We start from the raw sequence: 22311 nt of genomic DNA, 5'->3' as shown, positions 1-22311 counted from the left end.
GGGAAACACCGGCTTCCTCGGGCCGAGGCCGCAGAGCCGAGCTCCTCCCGCGCCGCGCTCCTGGGGACCAGTGAGGCCCTTGAACTCCCGGTGTCTCCGCCCCAAGTTCACCGACAGGCTGAGATGGGCGCCGCCCCGCCCGCCCTCACGTCCCTGGAGCAGCGGGAGGGAAACCCCAGCGCGTGGGCCTCACGCTTCCAGGAGACAGGAGCTCCTCAAACAGGCGTTTCTCCAAAGCTTTATTCGTGGTCACAGCTCCCGCTGGCATCCCAGCGCAGAGCTCAGCGCAGTGCCCCCGACGTACAAAACCGCGCCCGCGAATGAACGCGCCAGGGGAACGATTACCCTGCAGAGCCGCCGCGGGGCCTCAGGCGGAAAGGAAGCAAAGGGTTCGCGGGGCCCTAGGAGGAGGCTGTCCACCCAGACGGAGGGCGAGAGGGGCAGGGCCCTGCGCCGACCGTCTGAGACCCTGGGGTGACGGGTTACCGCCTGGCCCTGTGGTGGAGGGGCCGCCGGGCCGGGTCAGCACCGCACGGGCGGCTCGCGGGGGCCTGAGGTCCTAGCCATTCCCTCTCAAGCCTCCAAGTCCCTCCTGATCAGGCAGGAACCAGCGTTTACATTTTTGAGAAAAGGAAAAATAAAATAGAAACGCGCATTCTTTAGTCTACAGAAGATCCCAGCTGTCTCGGGAACTAGAAGGCCGAGGGCAAGATTAATGAGAAATTGGGGGCTCCTCCGAAGGTCCTCGGAGCTGGAGGCCCACGACTACACCCTGTTCACTGGGAGTGAAGATGCCAGTGTCTAGAACTGTCAGGTGCCCCCAAGGGACAGGTGATGCAAGTACTTGAACACCTGCCTGCCTCCCAGGGAGCCACTCTACCAACTAGGAAGCTCGAGATCAGGAGTCCCGGGAGCACAGCCACGCCCCGCATTTGCTATTGCCTGGGCCACTTCTGCACAACCACAGCAGAGTTGAGCAGTAAAGAATGAACTTTCTCGCCCTGCCGGGTGGCTCAGCAGTTGAGCACTGACCCATGAGCCGAGAGGTCACTGGTTCGATTCCAGGTCAGGGCACAGGCCCCCCGTTGCAGTTGGAACCCCAACAGGGGGCATGCAGGAGGCAGCCAATCAATGCTTCTCTCATCACTGATGTTTCTCTCTCTCCCTTCCTCGCTCTCTAAAATCAATAAAAACACATTTATATAAAAGAATTAACTGTCTCTGTCTAAAGAAAGTTTGCCGGCGCCTGCTCTGAACGAGGAGACGAGCCTTGCTTCTCCGGACCCACTCACAGACACACGGGTCCGGAAGTGACTGCTCAGTAGTTCTGCTCTAACAGGTCTCCCGGAGGGGCCCCCAGCTCCGTCTGGGGCTCACCTAGGAGGGAAGGCAGAGCACCGGTGCTAGTCAGAACTGAGAAGTGCATGAGAACAAACATCAAGATGCCACAGCAACCTAGGCTGTCATCCTGAACTGTCCAGGGACCATCTGTGATCGTGCAAAGGAAGACCAAAGGTCAGCAGACTGCAAGAATTATTTCTAAAATGAATGTTTCTTAAAGCATCGTACACATTTTAGGAAGGCAGCTACGGGTACTCTAAGTTTATCAGAATCAAAGGAACCCAATCATTTCTTTGCTCAGCAGTTTCCAGAAGGGCAGGAATGAAAGAAGCACCAGCCCTTCCTGTGGACACCAGGGCGGCATTGCGGGGGGGCAGTAAGAAAGACGGTCGGCCCTTCAGCTCTGAAGCAGCAGCGAGGGCAGGAGGCTGAGCCCTGTCAGCCCGCTTCACCCCGCCAGGCCACTCTCCCTCCCCACCAGGGCTGTAAGCAGGACTGATGTAAGGTTCAAGCCCTTTCTGTTCCCCAGGGCCGGCAGCTACTGCAGGGCGCCGAGTAAGTGTCCCCAGCACAGTGCACACAGCGAACAGTCAGAGGGTGACGATGGCAACGCCTCACAGACAATGCGGCAAAGGCAAGGGGACAAAGTACCACCACTTCCAAGCACCCGCCTCAATCCGCTCACAGTCACAAGTTCTGCCACAGCTATTTTTACCGAGTTACCAGAGTAAACCTGGTGCTGGAAACTCTGGGGAGAAAGTAGCCGGGGAGCAGCTGAGCAGCCTTCTGTTACTTTTTGCACCTGGGTCTGATACCTCAGCTCTAAATCACGTCCAAGCGGCCTTCCAGTGGAGGAATGCTACGAGCTTTCTAGCTGGGCGCCCACGTAAACTCTTTTCTTGCTCTTTTCAAAGGTGTTCTCATTACTCCTGGCGAAATTAAACGTTGCCATCACTTCTTTCCGGCTATACTGTACCACCGCGCGGGAGCCTTATCTATACGGAAAGACCTCCTGCCAACTCGCAGTCGTTTTGAACAGTACGTAGGGCTCTTCTCCACATCTGAGGACCCGGCCTTCATTCGGTTTACAGATGATTCAGATGTGCAGGTGGATTTTAACCTTTGGAATGAGGTACTGCGCCCTGGAGGTCACCAGCCCGTAGGGCCACCACAGCTGTCCCTCTTCCCACTCCAATGGAACCAGCCTGCCTTCTTACCCAGCACCGTCTCCACTCTCTCCCCGCTAGCGCCCTCCACTGACTCACACTTGCTTCTCTCCCTCAGAGGTCGACTTCCCCCAGTCCCTTCTGACAGATCACAGGCACCCTCAGCCCTGCCCGTCTTCCCCTCCGTTCTCTGGCAGCTCTGGGATGGCACCAGCAGCAGCTGTGACAGGAAAGTTTAGTTGGCAGGTACCTAATCGGTCAGGGGAATCCATCATTAAAGTATTCATTTCATGTTAACACTTCATGTCAGGACATGAGACAAAATGTCCTTTTAGCTTGAGATTCACATGAATTTTAAGAACATCCTTATCAATATTCAGACTGGCAAGAATACAGGTACCCGAAGACACAAATGCTATAGAATATTTTTAACAACTTAATCTTTAAATATTAGAAAGTTGAAAATGAGGACAGTGCTACTTTCCAAACTGGATGGGAATTGCAGGCCTCCCCAGCTAGCAGTGCCTTAACTGGTCCATGGTCCGAGGCACAACTTGAACCTGAGTACATGCAGGGCTGTCAGGATGCGGACACTTTGAGTCCAGGTCAATATGTCCTGGGGCAAGCCCCTCCATCTAGGTGTCGCTTCAGCTGCAAGAAAACTTGTTTACAATTAAGAATTGGCAAGAGCCCCACCAATGCAATCCACAAGCCTAGCGCAACGCCTAAGGGGAAGCAGCCAGCAAGAAGCGCCAACTTTCTTTCCTTCGGGCAAAACTGTTTTGTGCAAAAGCAGTTTCCAGTCTCTAGGGCTCGGTGGGAAACAGCAGATTAGAATTCCCGAGCTTTCCAGTCAGACGCTGGTATGTTTCCCTTAGCTCAGGACAGTCCCAACCATGTGTTTTAAAGATCTGATCATGCAGAGCAGCACAAATGAGCACTTAGTTACATACACATCACAGGGCAGAAAACTACAAAACAAATTCCAGGAGGTATAGTTTACCATCACCCCTGACAGCGGGACTAATGACGCCTTTACCAGCAGGGTTTCCACATCCGTCTCATGCCAGCAGCACCGGAGGTTAACCTACGTCTTCCAAAGATTAAAGCTAAACTGTTGCTCTGAGTGTTGGAGTTGCAGGTGGTTATTTTTAGACGTTTTTCTGTTTTCTAAATGAACATGTACTGCTTTAACATCCAGAAATTTTTGTACAGACCAAAAGTGATGAGGAAATCCAAGAGAACTTTTAAAAACTAACATGAAATTCCTAACATAATGTGGGGTGTGAGTTCTCTCTCTGTTGCATATAGTTTCAGACATGGAATTTGTTCAAGAAACAACTCCCCCGCCGAATCCCTGTTTCTGTGCTGGGATTTTCCTTTGTTTTCTTCAGTTTACAAGCCCTGAATTTATTCAGCTTATATTGAAAGGAAATGGGGGCTATGTCCCAACAGGTACCTGCGTGGAGCAGTGACAGCCGAGAGAGCTGTGCTGCTCCTTCATTACCCGAGTCTGTGGGCTGCACCCCATCAGGCCCAGGAAGAGGTGTAGAGCCTGCAGGCAACGCCCCAGGTTTACCCCACCCCTGTCCTTCCAGGCTGAACAGTTGCAGAAAATGTGTGTGGTGCACAACTGCTTCCTGTGGGAAGGCCGAACTGAAAACGACAGGCAACTGACTTCTCTGTAGCTCTTCTCCAGGCTTGTCTTACCCTGATGTAAACTTGGAGTATTAAGATAGCCAGTCCAGTAAGAATTCAAAAGTATGGGCAACATTTGAAAACCCTCTGTGTTCTACACTTCTCTTTAGTATTGTAATTATTGTAAAAAAAAAAAAAAAAGCTAGCACTTCATCTACCTACATAATGTCCTATTAATTTCCTAAATTCCAGGTTATGCAGAGAAAAGTGCAATTTCTCTAACAGGTTAAGGCCACTCACCTGACACTGGAGAGAAATAACACTGACTACCAGAGACGGCCTCGTTACTGAGGCTTCATGAACAATTACTACCACTAGGTGGGGCCAAGAGTTTGAGGAACACCACAGGGAAAGTAATTCCCTAGTTCCAGGAATTTAAAACTTCAATAAAATTAAAGAAAGTAAAAGACCAAATATCCTCATTTGAGAAAATATGCAGTGTAATTAAAACTCTTCCAGTTGGAGGGAAAATGTAGCTGCTTTTTCATGGAACTGAAGTCAAATCTAGGCAAACTCTTTTACCCAAGTACAGGGCAAGCTCCTGAATCCAACCCAACTTGGAAACTGATTTCAAGACAGGCTGCTGGAGAGAGCTCGGCATTCCAGTCACAGGCGAGGAGGTGGCATCCCTTAGAGCTCAGTTGTCAGTAAACACTTCTGCTTCCCCATGGGTTCTTCGGCCACAGTTGAAGCAGAGCTAAAAGGAAGAAAGAATGGGTTGTTCAGCGAAACCCTTTGAGACAGAAACAGCACACGTTTCTCCGCAAGCACCACACGGAGCATGTGGGGAGTAAATAACACACCTAAATGACGATGTTGTAATACCTAATTTAGCAATGAAGTAGTCCACAAAAGGGAATTTTCTAGATAACTGATGCATATTTCATCTTGAAATGAAATCTAAAGGTATCAATTTCCCCTACTTCCTTGAATAAAATGTATCAACCAGACACTTAACCATTTCTTAAAGAGTCAGAGTTATTATTATCAACATCAGATTTCTTAAAGAGTCAGAGTTATTATTATGAACATCAAGAACAGTGCTGCGCTGAACATGCCAGCACCTGCTCAGGAAACACCCAGGGGGCTGTTCTGTGCTTCTGACAGTCTCAGGTGGTTGGCTAAGTTCTATACCGGTTAGTAGAGCCGTGTGCAAAATAAAAGCATACGGCCCTGGCGCCGGCCCGCTGGCCCAGCTGGTTGGAACATCGTCCGGTGTGCCAAAAGCTGCAGGTTCGATTCCCGGGCAGGGCACATACCTAGGTTGTGGGTTCGATCCCCGGTTGGGGCAAGTATGACAGGCAACCGATCAATGTTTCTCTCTCACATAGCTTTTCTCCCTCTCTCCTTCTCTCTCAATCAATAAAAACATATCCTCAGGTGAGGATTAATAAAAAATTAAATTAAAACAAAGTAGATGGGCTCTGCATGAGGGCCCACATGGACATTTAACTTGTCCAGCTGATTAACTGAAAGGCCATTCTTACCCACAGCACCAAATCGTCGCCTTTTCATAAACCAGGTAACTATTTGTGTGGACTTGTTTCTGGACTCTGTTCTGTTTCACTGACTTCCTTCCTTGTCATTTTTTGAGTTATAATTGACATGTGACATTATATTAGTTTCAGGCATGTTACTTGTCATTCTTATCCCTTTGATTCCTTTATGGCCCCTTTGCTGTGGGATGCAGCAGAGACAAGCTCTTTCTCACCTGTAATTTTTAATTTGGAAGTCCTTAAGAACTCACATTACAATGGGCAAACTCAACCACAAAGCATCATTGCCTGGTCCTCTGTATGCAATCTCTATTTTTATAGTGGCAGTTACTAGGCATGTAAATGTTTAAAAAATAACCTATTAAATTTCTCTTAAGTTAATCATCTCTAATAATTTTTCCTCTCTACTTAGGAAACCATTTACCTCAACTGACCCACGTTTTCAACATGAGGAGGACGTGAGAAGCACCAAACATAATCAGGAAAAGTCTCAGGTGAAAAGGAAGGCAATTCTAAATCTTCTGCAAAATGAGCAGTTTTGGCCCTAACAACTAAATGTTGAACTATGTGCTAAACAGAAGCTCTTTTGAGTCCATTTTTCCTTCGTGACAAGTGTTGTGTTGAAATGAGTGCACAACAGGTGTCGGCAAAGGCCCCCTCAGAGCCGGCCTGGGGCTCTCCCACCTCACCCTGAGCTGTGCCTCTTCCCCTCACCGACGGACAGCATGGCAGAGCATGAAAGGAAAGGCCAATCAACTTAAAAACAAATGCAAATTTTAAAAGATAAGCCTGTAACACTTTTATTTAACAAAGACTTCATTTAAAAAACCATAATAAGGTCTACTTCATAATTTTGTAAAAATTGCTACTAACAAGAAAAAAGGAAAAAATCCCACTAGTCTAAATAATAAACAGAAAAGGTTTATCCAGTTTCAATTAAGTTCAATTAAAGAAGAACCAACATTACTGCTTTAAATATATTTAATTTTTCCCCCCTACTAACAGATACCTAAAATCTGCAACTGACAAAATTTCCTCACCTGGTCACAGCATCCACCAAGAATGGTGCAGGGGGAGAGATCAGCAAGATCGCGTCTCTACCACCCGGGCCCTCCTTCCCCGCCAGGGACCGTCCGTTTCCTGGGAGTCCATTGGAAAGGACACTGCTCTGCTGAGGGAGACATGCAACACGTGTGAGCAGAGGTGACATGCTTACCAACAGTCACCATTTCAGCTCTAAGTCATCTTCCCTAAGGATTATGGTAATAAGAAAGGTGATTTTGATGATCAGGGTTGTTTTGGTTTGTTTGATGGTTTGTAATCATCCTTCTTTTCAGATTTTTATTTTTGTTTCTTCGTTATTTGTAAGCATTTACAAACAGAAAAGTTAAATTGCTAGTTTGAAGCCATTAAGTCGGCTAGCAGAACTTTGATAGGGACCCCTTGTTTTATAAGGAAAAGCAAGAGCCTGGGAATCCCTTAGGCCTCACTCTGGAAGGGTAACCAAGGGAAAGAGTGCAAATATTAACTTACTGGCACAATCCACCGGGGTGTGATCGTGGATGTTGGAGGTACCTAAAATAAATGTCACATATGTATTTATTTTTGGTGAACACTGACTTATTTTCATAATTACACTCATCATGCTTTTTCTACTATGAAATGCCCTGGGGGAGCAGTTCTTAACGGTCCCCTTAGCTGACATGAACTTCTGAACAGAAGCACTGCGACACAGCAACAGTGGGAATGAACATGCTGGATAGAGGTGAGTCACAGCCCAGGCAGACGGAGAGCCATGGCACAAGATTTCATCACGCTGCTCAGGATGGCGAGTGATTTAAACCTTATGAGTTGTTTATTCCTGGAATTTTCCATTTAATATTTTTGGACCATGGTTGACTGTGAGGGACCCAAACTGTGGACAACTGAAACTTCAGATAAGGAGGGGGGGCTACTGTATACAAATATTGAATTATAATGTTATATTCCTAAAATATATATAATCTTGTATACCAACTTTACCACAATAAAAAAAACTAAACAACAAAAACAAAAAAGAGAGAACTCAATGAAATAGAATAGAAAGATTAGTAACAAGCCAATTGGGAAAGGATGGATTATTTAGTAGATAATATTCAGAAAATTGGCTTTTTATAAGATGAAATACATAATTGGGTTATATCAAAACCACAGCTGACATCCCCTTCCCCCAACTCAAACTGTCCAAATGGGTTAAAATCTAAATGTGAAAGATATAAAATTATAGCTAATAGAGAAAACCAGAAAATTTCTCAGGCCCCACCCCACGCTTCCCAAATCGGAACCTCTGAGGGTGGAATCTAGCCGCCTGTTTTAATCAGCTGCAGGTGATTCCCTTATGTGCCCAAGTTTGAGAACCACTGATCCAAGCAAGCATCCAGCACCACACACAGTACCATGTCCCGGGCCTTCGGAATGACACCTAGCTCCTGCAGCCATCCCCGTCACCTTACCCATAAGGCACTGAGTGAGGTACCTGTATACCTGTCACCCAACTAGGCTGTAATTCTCTGGAGGGAAGGAACTACTGTGTTAGGTCATAGTACTTAACACAGCATCGCCCATACTGCAATAATGACCTATATGTTCAATGCCACCTATTATTATGTTCCCACCTTTCTGTAAAATTTTTTAAAAAATTAAATATGTTCTTATTGTCTTAACTCTTTTGAAGCTGGTTTATCATGTTTCCTCTGTGTTAGTTATAGTGTGGTGCTGAATTACAAATAGGCTTAAAGTAGTGACACTGTACAGTGACACCCAAACTGGTAGAATTTTATAGTACAGAATGCAATGCTAAGTGTTACTGAAATAAGAACTCTTATTAAAGGTGAAGTTTACTAAATTGTTACAAAGGCAAAAATTGGAATCCAGCAGCAACATTTTCAAAACAAAAATTCCTTTTCATCTTGCTGTTTTAAAGCATATTTACCTGAGGTGTGGCTGTGTGGTCAATTAGATTCTCAGTTAGAGATAAAAGCAAGGCATCCAATTCATCTGTAGCATCCTATGGAGACAAAATATATGTAGTTGTTAAACGACCCACTAATCAATCATCAGACTAATGTTTTTACATATCCTCTCAATTTATAATTCTGACCCAGGACTGACTGGTGTTAACCTTTAAACAAACAGGGACATTCAGGAATCGTGGTTATTGGTAGTTCCACTTTTCCTTGGAGGGGAACCTAGACTAACTGGAACTTTAAAAAGCCAGGTGTTGTATGAATTTGCACAGAGCTGTTCCTTCTGGTGAGGCAAAACTTGAGTAGGGTTAAGGCTGTTATGGCTCTTTTTTAAGTCCTCACCTGAGGAAATGCTTTTCATTGATTCTAGAGAGAGAGAGAGAGGAAGGGGGTAAGGGGGAGGGAGGGGGGATAAAAGGGGAAAGGGGAGAGGAAGGGGAAGGGGAGGGGGAAGGGGAAGGGAAGAGAGAGGAAGCATCGACTGGTTGCCTCACGCATGTGCCCCAACTGGGGACTGAATCCACACCCTGGGTATGTGCCCTGACCAGGAATCAAACCCGAGACCCTTTGGTGTTTAGGACGATGCTCTAACAACTGAGCCACACTGGCCAGGGCTCTTCTGCCTCTTAGACTAGAAGAAAGAGAGAAAACATTCAGCACAGAAGACAGGTGAGTAAAGGAGATGCCTGAAATCAAATATGTCTTTATCCAGATGTATGGAAGCTTCACTGTTTGCAAAAGAGGACAATATGAACTTCCTCCCATAAATGCTAATTAACACTTGTTGTTTCATTAGTATTTAGAGCACTTTATGGAACACACACCTCTGTACTGCAGAATGTGCATGTGTGTGTGTGCATGTGTGTGTGTGCGTGTGTGTGGCGGGGGGCGGGGATAGGAAGAACTTTAAAAGTAAAAAAGATAAAATTCCAATCTGGAAATATGAGAAATAAGTATCTAATGTGTAGTACATAACAAAAAAGGCCCTTCACTTATACAATTCTATTTCTATCTACCGCTTTCAGGACAATTTTAATGACACACATAAAAACCTGTTCTCTCTCTCCTTACAGCTCCCTCCCCCACGGCGCCTGTCCCACCCTGGACTGGGTGCTGCCCCAGAACAGCTTGTGCACACCTCCGCCACAGGTATTAAATCTCTCCCCCAGTGGACTACACGCAGTTTGGAAGAGGAAACTATGTTTCAATCAATTTTAATTTCCAAAGCCTAACATGCTCTCTAGTACATATTACATATGCAAAAAATCTTTGAACTTGGAATGTCCTCTGTTCCAAAAAATCTTGCAATAAATCTTGGAATGTCCTCTGTTCCAAAAAATCTCAGGTTCCACTAACAATTTTCAATGATCAAAGACGTCAATATATCTTTTTAGAATTTTAGTTAGCAGAAAGAAGTTCCTGGTTGGTTGTTTTTTTTAACCCGAAAGTCTGAAAAATTATACGCCTAAATATTAACTAGACTGTTTTGTGGTAGTGGGGAATGCATGTGATTATTTTTCTTTTTTGAAATATTTGGTGAATGTGCTTATAAATGGTAAATGTTATTTGCGAGAACAATTTTTCAACTTGCAAATTAAAACATTCACTGGGCAACCTGGGTTTCTCTGATTTCTGAGCTGGTGTGGGTGTGGCAGTGGGTCCGGGAAAGGCAGGAGCTGTGATGAGCTGGTCCTGCTGCAACAGTGACAGGCTGCTTATTTCATGAATAATTAGTGCCTACTATGTGGCCTGTACGGTTTGAGAACAAGGGAAGCATAGCCAGCACCCAAAAAACCAAGAATACAAAGGCCACCCAAAACCAAAATACCAACAAATAACACAAAGACGAGACAAATCGCTGAGATCCTCTTGTGGCCGATTTGACACCGGGACTCTCCCTAGAGAGTGCAGGCCCAACGCTTTTCTCGTAGCTTAAGTCCTGGTGGATCGGAGATCCCCAGACGTTCATGCTTGTTCTGTGGGCGTCAACCCAGGGTGGTCTCTGGGAAACTCGGCGAAGGTAAAGGCCTCGTTACCTTTAGGGCAGAACCGCCGGCCGCAGGCGTGGCGCGCGCTGGAGCCAGGGCGTCTCGGGGCGGCGGCGCGCTCTCCTCCGCGGCCCTGGGGAGGAAAGGCACAGGCCCGTCACGGCGCCCGGGGCACGGGCAGGCCTTGGGGACGCCGCCTGACGCGCTCAGAAGAAGAAACGAGGCTTGTGAGGAGCGTGACTCCAGTCAAGGTCACACTCCCGATTCCGTGGAGCCCTTCCCCCCCACGTAACAGGTTCAAATCCAGGTCAGACTGGCTCACAGAGGGGTCAGTACTGTGGGCTATTCTGCTCCCCCCCCCCCCCGAGAAAGCTCGGTGGAACAGGAATTACACAGGAGAGCTGGGGCGCGGAGAACAGCCAGGGACCCACGCGGGGACCGCCAGCAGGGACACAGGCCGGAGAGCTCAGGGCGGCGGCGTCCCCAACGGCCGGGCGTTACAAGCCCAGGCGGGCCCAGCAGGAATGACAAGAAGGTCTAACCCCGAGAACGAGAATAGGAGCAGCCTTGCAGACGGCTGAGCACCGGGAGGAAAGGGGCGAGTGGCAGCCAAAGGGCACCCTCCGCCAGGATGGCACCTCCAGCAGGAGACCAGCCCTCCGGCATCCCTGAAGTGTGCAAGCACCAGGCGCAGTGTGCCCACTGCTGCAGGACACTGAGAAACCGGGGACAAACCCTAGGCTGCAGAAGTCAGACGGGATTTGTGAAGTGAAAGCTAGGACTGGTGCATCCACAACGGCGAGGCAAAGAGAGACAAAGAGCCGAAAAGAAAGAAGGAGCAGTTATGAGAAAGAGAGAAGTGACCAAGATATTTCAACTAATGGATACTGGATATTCAAAAAATAATGGCTTCTGATTTTCCAGAACTGAAAAAGGACCTAGGTCTTCAGGTTCGAAGACCACCTTGAATACTAACAATAAAAAACAAACCTGTTCTTAGGTATACGGTAATGAAGATGCAGAACCTCAGGAATGAGCAGTAAAACCCAAAAGTTACCGCGAGAAAAATAACAGTGCTTCAGAGAGAAGAGGCAGCTCAGACAAAGGAGCTGCTATAAGAAACAGCATTAAAAGAAGTGAAGTGTGTTTTGCGATTCCCCCAGGCCTCCGACCAAGATCAGTCCCGCGCAGTGCACGCTGCCGCCGAAACGGAAGGGAGTAGGCGGGAGCTCCCGCATCCACTCCGCTCGGCGCGGGCACGACCGGGACCCTCCAGGCATACACCCTGAAAAATCCTCACAGCACGTGTGTACACGGAGGAACACACAGTGTTAACCTGGAACAAACCCCTGTCCATTAATAAAAGAATGAATTAAGTGCTTGACTCATGGGACGGCAGTTAATATGAAGGAACCATAGATAATTTAGATAATTTTTTAAAACACAAATGTGTCAAAACAAAAACCACTGAATTGTACACTTTAAATGGGTGAGTTGCATGATATTTGAATTATATTTCGATAAAGTAGTTACTAAAAAAACAAATGATCTGAATTGACATTTCTCCAAAGAAGAGAAGATGTTTAACATCTTTAGTCCTTAGGTAAGTGAAGATCAAAACCCCAGTGAGAACCCACTGCAGACTCACTAGGATGAGCATAATTTTAAAACGGAGAATATTAAGCATTGGCCAGGATATGGAGAAACTGGAACCCTCACACATTGCTGGTGGGAATGGAAAATGCTGTAGCTGTACTGGAAGACAGTTTGGCAGTTCCTCAAAAAGTGAAACACAGAGTTATCACATGACAGCGATACCCCTCCGCGGTTCGCATTAAAGAGAACTGAAAGCACGTCTACAAAAATTCCTATATGTGAATGTTCACAGCAGCTTCATTCATAACAGCCAGAAAGTGGAAACATCATAAACGTCCATCAGTTGATACATGAATAACCAAAATGTGGTATAGCTATACGATGGAATATTATTCAGCCAAAAAGAAGGATGAAGCGCCAATGCAGTTTACAGCGTGGATGAACCTTGAACACGTTATATTAAATGAAAGAAGCTAAACACAAAGGACACATCTGGTACAAATCCATTTACATGAATTGTCCAGAGTAGGCAATTCCAATAGAGGCAGAAAGTAGGACAGTGGCTGTCAGGGGCTGGGGCAGGAGTGGGGATGGGGAGGCATGTGGAGAGATCAAATGGGTGGAGTGTTTCTTTTAGGGGTGATGAGAATATTGTGGAGTTAGATAGTGGTAATAGTTGCAAAACTTTGTCAGTTTACTAAAATGCATTGAATTTACCCTGAAAAGGGTAAATTTTAAATTTGATGGTATGGGAATTACAACTCAATAAAAAGATAAAAGAAAAATGGTCTAAATCTATAATAGCAAAATGTGAAGATGTGACAAAGATTGATATTTGGTGCATTGATATGCATTATATAATCTCCATAGTTTTCTCTATGCCTGAATTATTTCATTTCTAAAAAGGGGATGCAGTAATTATTTTAAAGTGTGCTATGGCACAAGCAAAAACACAGTTTAACAGAAAAGAGAAAGATCCAGAAATAGACCCATGTTCAAACAAGAACTCTATATATTAATTTTTTTTCCCTTTTCATTTAATTTCTTGGGGTGATGCTGATTAACAAAATTACACAGGTTTCAGGTGCAGAATTCTATAACACAGCATCTGTGTACTGCACTGTGTGTTCACCACCCCAAGTCAGGTCTCCTTCCATCACCACTGATCACCCCTCCCCTCCCCCAGCCCCGGCACTCACCACACTGTTGTCCCTGCCCATGAGGTGGTTTTTTTTGCTCAACCTGCCCCCACCCCCACAAATGCACAGCTGTCAGTCTGTTCTCTATCTATAAGTCTGTCACTATTTTGCTTGTTATTTTGTTCATTAGATTCCACATACGAGTGAAATCATGTGGTCCTTGTCCTTCTCTGACTGGCTTATTTCACTCAGCATAATGCTCTCCAGGTCCCTCCACGGTGTGGCAAAGGGTAAGACCTCCTTCTTTTGTATGGCTGAGTAGTATTCCATGTGTGAATGTGCCAGAGCTTTTTTATCTGCTCATCTACTGATGGGCACTTGGGCTGCCTCCAAATCTCGACTATTGCAAACAACACTGCAATGAACATAGGGGTGCATATATTCTTTTGAATTAGTGTTTCGGGTTTCTTGGATAAATTCCCAGAAGTAGAATCATAGGGTCATAAGGCAGCTCCATCTGTAATTTTTTGAGGTAACTCCATACTGTTTTCCACAGTGGCTGCCCCACTCTGCACTCCCACCAACAGTGCACAAAGGTTCTCTTTTCTCCACACCCTCGCCAGCTCTTATTGTTTGTTGATTTGTGGATGGAGCCATTCTGACAGGTGTGAGGTGATACCTCACTGTGGTTTTAATTTGCATCTCTCTGATGATTAGGGACATTGAGCATCTTTTCATGCCTACTGGCCATCTGTATGTCCTCTTTGGAGAAGTGTCTATTCAGGTCCTTTGTCCATTATTTAATGGGACTGTTTGTTTTTCTGGTGTTGAGTTTTATATGTTCCTTATAAATTTTAGGTATCAACCCTTTATCAGATGTATCATTGGTGAATATGTTCTCCCACTCAGTGGGTTGTCTTTTCATTTTGTTGATGGTTTCCTATGCTGTGTAAAAACTTCGTTGTTTGATATAGTCCCATTTGTTTATTTTTTGTTTCCCTTTCCTGAGGAGATATAACAGAAAAAATATTGCTACGAGAAATGTCTGAGATTTTACTGCCTATGTTTTCTTCTAGGATTTTTATGGTTTCAAATCTAGCACTTAAGTCTTTAATCCATTTTTTGAGTTCATTCTTGTGTATGGTATAAGAAGGTGATTTAATTATTTGCATGTACCTGCCCAATATTCCCAATACCATTTATTGAATAGACTGTCTTTAGCCCAGTGTGTTTTTGCCTCTTTGTCAAATATTAATTGACTATAAAGGTGTGGGTTTACTTCTGGGCTCTCTATTCTGTTCCATTGATATATGTCTGTTTTTATGCCAGTCCCATGCTGTTTTGATTACTATGGCCTGTAATATAGTTTGATATCAGATTGTGTGATTTCTCCAGCTTTGTTCTTCTTTCTCAAGATTGCTGTGGCTATTTGGGGTCTTTTGTGGTTCCATATAAATTTCTGGAATATTTATTCTAGTTTTGTGAAATACGCCATTGGTATCTTGACAGGAATTGCACTGAATGTATAGATTGCTTTGGGTAGTATGGATATTTTAACAATGCTAATTCTTCCTATCCATGAACACGGTATATGCTTCCACTTGTATTTTCTTCAATTTCCTTCTTCAGTGTCTTATAATTTTCTGAGTACAGGTCTTTTAAATCCTTGGTTAAATTTATTCCTAAGTATTTTATTCTTTTTGAAGCAATTGTGAATGGGATTGTTTTCTTAAGTTTCCCTTCTGCTAGTTCATAATTGGTGTATAAAAATGCAACCAATTTCTGAATGTTTATTTTGTATCCTGCTACTTTACTGAATTCATTTATCAGTTCTACTAGTGGATTGGTGGAATCTTTAGGGTTTTCTATATAGAGTATCATGTCATCTGCAAATAATGACAGTTTTACTTCCTCCTTCCCAATTTCGGTGCCTTTTATTTCTTCTTCTTGTCTGACCACTGTGGCTGGGACTTCCAGTACTATGATGAATAGGAGTGATGAAAGTGGACATCCCTGTCTTGTTCCTGATCTTAATCAAGGGAAACACTTTAGTTTTTGCCCGATGAGTAGAACTTAGTATATTTTAAAGGATTCATTTCAAATCCTGGCAGGAAAATAGATTACTGAAGATATCAACAGCCATTTAGAAAAATAAATCTGGAAGTAAAGTGGAGTATATTCTATGCTCTTTCCAGCTTTAAGAATTCAATGAAACAGGGAGGCCCCATCCCCATTATCTTCCTGTTGGCCAAAAAAAAAAAAGTTAATGAGGTTTTTCTAAAGGCTCCAAAATAATAGTATTAAAAATGTTGTGGGTCAAATTAAAGGTTAAGTTGAAATTCTAGTTTAACCCTGATCACCAATTAGTACCTGCCAAGTCCTATATGCATAGCCTGCTATATTCTTAAGTGTTATGTTGATTACGGTACCTGGAACTGAATATAATTAATCAGAAAACGCTCCACTAAGTTTTGAATAATTAGAAGAAAAGCAGCATTCATTCATTCAACAATGTTTAGCACCAACTAAACACAGAGCACTAAATACAGTGATGAAACAAACTGCAGAGAGCAAGGAATAAAAGCCTAGCGGACAAATAAATGGCATAATACACATTAAAGAAAAGAGAGGCAGAAGGGACTTTGAAAGAAATGCAAAGAAATTTGCTGGACTATGAGAACCCATAGTAAGAAAGTTTCATAAGAACAAAGCCATTGTGACGACAGGGTGGCACTAAAGTTAAATACCATACCTAAGAGAAATAATATACATTTGTCCCCGGCACCTTATAAAATTAAAAATACCTGTAAAGGTTGTTTTTTTCTCTGTAGTTTGAATCAGTTGAAGAAGAATGAGAACATAGAGAGATTAATTAGTACTCTCTTCAAATAATCCACAGCTAGGTACTAAGCAGTTATGTAATGGACAGAAGAGTGAATTCAAGCTGTCTTTCAAACAGCTCTCCTGAAATCATGTGGTGACAGACTGGGGAAGAGGCAAAAAGGCCCCCAAAAAAATTAAGAGGAAAAAAACATCACTTAATCCAGTTTACCCAGAACTGTACCTGTCTGTGGCAGCATCCTGAACACTGGCGTTTTTATGACTTAACAGGCTATCTTCTCCTGTAACCTAAGAAAATGAAATCATAAATAAACATTAAATCTTTGTGGAGGATACTAAAGTAACAAGAAACTTTCCACACGCTATACTAGATAGCTTGCAATTATTTAAGCACCATGGTGTGCTAGTCTATATATACAGATTCCCAAAAGATTCCATGCCAGAATTTTTCGGATTTACATGATAAAAAAAGAAACAGATATTAAGCTATATATTTGGCTTTTTATTTTTCCCTGAATGCAAGAAATATTTTAGGAGAGAATTCTAAAAATTTTTCTAAAGAAGTCAGTATTCCCTCTCAACTTTATTTAGGTATCATTTATATATTGTAAAACGCACACATTTTTAATGTACAGCTCAATGAATTTTGAAAAATACATACAGGTGCATGATCAACGCTACAGCGAACATAGGTAACACTTTTGCCACCTCCAAAATGCAATCCCATCAAAACCCTTACACATGGCAGACAAGGAACCGTCCTTGCTATGGTTCCACGTACATGAAGTCATTATACCTATCTTTTGTGTCTATCTCTTTAAAATAGCATGTTTTTGAGATTCACCCATGGTCTAGTGAATATGTCTTCTGCCATGAAGTATGACACTAGCTGTAGATTTTTTTCATAAATGCTCTTTATTAGGATGAAGAAGTTCCATTTTATTCCTAGTTTTTATCATGAAGGGGGGTTGAATTCTGTGAAATGACTTTCCATAGAACTTGAGAAAATTTTATTTTTTAATATGGTGAACTGTACTGGTATTTGAATGATAAACTAATTTCCTTACTGAGGTAAACCCTACTTAGTCATGATGTACTATCCTTTATGTGAATTGTATGATTTCTTTATATTTTGCTAAGGACTTTGGGATCTATGTTCAAGAGAGGTTAGTCTACAGTTTCTTTTCTTGTAATATCTTTTACTGATTTTGGTACTGGGGTAGTACTAGTCTCAAAAAGTGAGTTGAAAAGTGCTCCCTCCTCTTCTGTTCTTTGAAAGAGTTTGTGTAGAACTGTTATTATTTCTTCCTTAAAGGTTCAGTAGATTATAACAATGAGGTCATCTGGTCCTGGATTTTTCTTCATGGTAAGGTTTTTAACTATAAAATAAAACCTCTTTAATTAAGGGTTATTCAAGTTATTTCTCTTTTCTTCAAATTAAAAAAATATCCAAAAGTATAACTGAAATGTAAGGTAATGACAACTACCACCACCACCGCAGCTACATGTAGTTCCAACACTGGGGACTGGCACTTATTAAATGCTCATTACGTGTCAGGCACTGTAATTTACACCGTGTCTTTTACATTTTATTTTATCATTTCATCCTCATAACCCACCTTAAGGTACGCACTACCACTATTTTTTTTCCCAAATATAATTAAACTGAGGTTCAAAGAAATTAACTCACTTGCTAAGTCACAAAGCTAGTAGGCGGTAGATTAGAAATAGGATTCAAACTCCAGTGGTCTGATCCCACGGCCTGTATTGCCATATTTTATATTTACTTTTATATGTAAGTATTATATTTTATATCTTTACTGAAGGAAGACGACAGGTATACAGCACAAACAACATGCTCTCAGTTCTTTCCAAGGCTGTGCCTGGCAGGATGGGTAAAGTGTGTCTTCTCAACAGCAGGATGCTTTGTGCTCCTGGTCCCCAAGGTGACTTGAGAGAGGCTTCTGTCCTGGTTTACTACAGAGGGCACGTCTGACAGTGAGGGAGAGCCAAGGAAACACTGACCCTGGGAGCACGGAGGCCGAAACTTTCACGGGGCTGGGCCCAACCCACTGTATCCCTCACGATGTCACAGTGGACTCGTTCATTCTTGTTGCTTAAAACATCATAATTTTGTCAAACTGGGGGTACGCGGGTGGTGAGAAATAGCAGATTGATTAAAAACCCTAACATCATAGATTTAATATTGACAGGAACCGAAGTCTCTAGATTTCTGGCTAGAAAAGTGACAAAGATTAGGGACTCACTTCTATAGGATTTTTACCTTTTTAAAAAACTTTCTAAACCCTAGAGCGTCTCTACGCTTGCTTTGTATCCCGTGACTGTCCCTATTAATGTGGCTTGTATTTAGAGCTGGGAAAGCATTCTGCCATCTCGAGCATGTTTCTTGGTACTGCTCTCCATCTCTAAGCACTAGCGGGCTCACTCTTGCTTAACGTTCATGTATTTTACTCTGTGCTTTATCTGTTCCCCAGAGTCCCTGGCCTCTAAGGTCCACGTTCCGTTCACTGCCCAGACTCTGTGTTAAAGGCCACTTACCTTATGCACTGCTTCCACTTGAGCCTTCAGGATGTTACTCTTCAAGTCGGGAGGGACCCTCCTCGCATTCAACCCTGGGCTCTCAATGGCATTATTAAGACATTTCTCAGTCAACTTCACCACTTCCTCCTAGATATTAAAAATATACTATAAGCAACTCTGGTAGTTACATGGAAATGGAAAAGGGACTGATGAAAGTTCATATTTAGACAACCAGGAAATCATGCGTCTTAAACAGTCATGGCCTATTCCGGGAATAGTCAGCTCCTAGATGCAACTTCAAACTAAGGCTCAATAATCACAGGCACGATATGAAGACGGGAACCTCCAGCAATCGTCTAGCCGATTTCCCGTCTGTAAGCCACTGAATAACCGACCGTATCACCCGGGACAAAGGCCGAGTCGGCCGCACGCGAGGAACGATGTGTGCCGCCTGCCACACAGGCATCCCCCTGCTCCAGGCCCTCGGCGCCACACCTTACATGCACAATTCTTTTCCTACACACACGCCTAAGAGGTTTAATTTATAAACTAGGCACAGGAAGGGGTTAAAAACAGTAACTCATAATGATGTAGAACAATTATAACAATATACAATAAGAGTAACGTGAACGTCGTTTCTGCCTCAAAATATCTTACTGCACTGTGCTCACCTTTTCACGTAAAGGAAGCACTTTAAGGCTTCTCTTTGTTATGTTTGAATTGTCAGCATCATTACTCTTGCACTTTGGGGCCATTATTAAATAAATAAGGATGTTCTTTGAACACAAGCACCAGGAGACCGTGACAGTAGATCTGATAACCAAAGTGACTAATGGTCAGGTAGGGTCCACAGCGCGGGCCCACTGGACAAAGGCATGATTCACGTCCTGGGTGGGACAGCGTGAGTTCACCACAGTACTCAGAATGGCATGCAATTTAAAACTTATAAACTTTTTATTTCTGGAATTTTCCATTTAATATTTTTGGCCTGCAGCTGATCACAAGTAACTGGAACCACGGGAAGTGAAACTACAGATATGGGAGGACTACTGTAATGAATTTCAACTGGATTTTCAGTTAGGCTAATCCCTGCAATTCCGGAGCTGTCACCAGGTAGATGATTATGTTTTGGATTATGTTATATAGCCACAAACAGGTCACTCTCAGCCACAGACTTATGAAAATGCTAGTCCAGTCAATAAAGATATAATTAAAACAATATAAATTAACTATTATGAAAAGAAGTGGGATGAAGCAAATTAAGAAACAAGTTTATAAAGAACTTAATAAACTGATGAACAGAGTAGATTCAATGACATGGAAGCATAGATGAGACTGATGAATGTCAGAGGGAGGGAGGAGGGCGGGTGGGTGGAGGGGGAGAGAGTAACCAAAGAATTTATATGCATCTATGCACAACCCAAGGACATGGACAATGGTGGGGAGAGGGACTGGGGAGGGGGAAGGGACGGGGTGGAACGGGTCATTGGGGAGAAAAAGGGACATCTGTAATATTTTAAACAAAAATAAACAAAAAATAGAAAACAGTAAAAAAAAAAAAGTTTAAATTATCTACACTACAGCTGATATTTTACTTAACTTGAATGGCAATCAATAAAACAATTATTATTACTATAGTTGCTATTTAACACTGGTCTAAATAACAAACTGGAACTATTTTCTTAGGCTCAGACACAGCTTTTGATCTGCAGAGCTGCCCCGTATGGGGTTATACACGGCACCACTATTTCAGGTCTTAAAAGATTTAACTGACCTGCTTATTTGATTTGGTGTTTGCCAGCACGGTCTCCACACGCTTGCCTCTGGTGGGACCCCAAATCTGAATGTGTAACAGGCGCCCCCCGTGACCCGGTGCACGGGAGCCTGGCATCACGCCCTGGCCGGCGGCACTGGCGCCTGCGGCGTCCCGGTCGCCAGAGTGGCCCCTGTCCATGGAAAGGCGCCTTCGCCCTTTTCCCATCAGCCAGGCCACGCCGCGCGACCCAGCAACCCCCTTCCGAGACGCCCCGAGGGGACAAAGCCACTGTCTCGGAGACACTCCGTGCTCACTGCACACTGCACAGCAGCCAAGCCACGGCTACTAGAGAAAGCGTGTGTGACTGGGTGCACGCGTGGAATATCCCTCAGCCTTGAAGAAGGGAATCCTGCCATCTGCAGCAACAGGGATGACGCTGGAAGGCCTTACGCTGAGCGAGGTCAGTCCGAGGTAGGGAGCGACAAACACTGCATGATATTACTTATCCGTAAAGTCTAAACAAATCCGACTTGTAGAAACAAAGTAGAATGGCTGCTGCCAGGAACTGGGGGTGGGGGTGTAGGGAGAGGTTGGTAAAGGGCACAAGCTTTCGGTTATAACATGGATAAGTTCTGGGGTCTAATGTACAGTGACTCTAGTTCATTATATTGCTCTGTGCACTTGAAATCTGCTAAGAGAGTAAATGTTAAGCATTATCACCAAAAAACAAAACAAAACAAAATGGTAACTCTGTGGGGTGACGGATGTGTTAACTGTAGGAATCATTTCCCAGTGCACACATATAGCAAATCACCACACTGTGTGCTTTAAATATATTATAATTTTATTTGTCAATTTTATCTCAATAAAGCTGGATCACATGATCTCACTCATATGTGGAATCTAAAGAACAAAATAAACTCATGAACAAAATAGATTCAGAGACATAGAAGCATGAAACAGACTGATGAATCTCAGAGGGAACGGGGGTGGGTGGGTGGGTTGGTGGGGAGAGATTAACCAAAGAATTTATGTGCTTAGATGCACAACCCATGGGCAGACAATAGTGTGGAGGCGGGGTACAAGGGGTCAATGGGGAAAAAGACATCTGTAATACTTTCATCAATAAAGATAAATTTTTTTAAAAAGAAGGGCTGATGTCCACAATATAACAAAAACAACAAAGTGCTAGAAAGATCAGAGGTGGTAGTAAAAATAGTGCATTGCAGAAAAAAATGGTGTCTTCAGGTAAGAAGGAGGTCTGAGTAATGTGCACATTCAGCCAGAAAGTTGAACATGCACGGGGCTGTGTTTGCCATGGACTGGGGACTCCAAAGGGGCACAATGGAAGTATCTGGAAGGGAGGGAACAACACAGCTCAGGTGAGAGGAAGCGGCATAGAGCGACGTGCGAATTGGGACACAAAGGGAGATGGATGTGCAAAGGAACACAAGGAGCGGAACCAGATGAAACTGTAGAAAATAATTAGTATGACCAAACGACTGGAATGAAGAAATAGTAAAAAACGACTATTCCGAGCCTTTGATTCCTGGCATGGGTTGAAATATAATGTCTTTTTAAGTTCGCTTCTTACATTTAATTCTTATGGGGTTTTGTTTTAAATTCCTGACTCATTTTATCTCAGTACAATTACTGTTCTTTGACACAGTCTTCTTGAATTTTTAAATGATGTCTTCTGCACTAATTGTGTTGTCTGAAATCAAACTGGTTGAAAATAAGCATT

The 22311-nt window shown here is 43.7% G+C and overlaps 1 protein-coding gene across 10 annotated transcripts in view; it reads right to left on the bottom strand.

Annotated features, from left to right (window-relative positions):
- Positions 1–4624: 4624 nt before the first annotated feature.
- The window catches only part of EPB41L5 (erythrocyte membrane protein band 4.1 like 5), a 114813-nt gene continuing 97126 nt past the window's right edge, over positions 4625–22311 (bottom strand). For 8 of the 10 annotated variants that reach the window (XM_081143398.1, XM_081143409.1, XM_081143405.1 and 5 more), the window contains exons 19-25: positions 18830–18958; positions 16494–16558; positions 10743–10827; positions 8673–8747; positions 7235–7276; positions 6742–6872; positions 4625–4902 (exon numbers count right to left, since the gene is read on the bottom strand). In XM_081143398.1, the coding sequence (XP_080999524.1) occupies positions 4836–4902; positions 6742–6872; positions 7235–7276; positions 8673–8747; positions 10743–10827; positions 16494–16558; positions 18830–18958 (594 nt within the window). In that variant the 3' untranslated portion in view covers positions 4625–4835. The remainder of the gene's footprint in view (positions 4903–6741; positions 6873–7234; positions 7277–8672; positions 8748–10742; positions 10828–16493; positions 16559–18829; positions 18959–22311) is intronic. The other 2 variants (XM_081143406.1, XM_081143403.1) reach the window with 1 other exon arrangement.

Source organism: Miniopterus schreibersii, assembly GCF_964146895.1.
Source record: "Miniopterus schreibersii genome assembly, chromosome: 7".
Classification (NCBI taxonomy): domain Eukaryota; kingdom Metazoa; phylum Chordata; class Mammalia; order Chiroptera; family Miniopteridae; genus Miniopterus; species Miniopterus schreibersii.
This window is presented reverse-complemented; position numbering and strand designations above follow the sequence as displayed.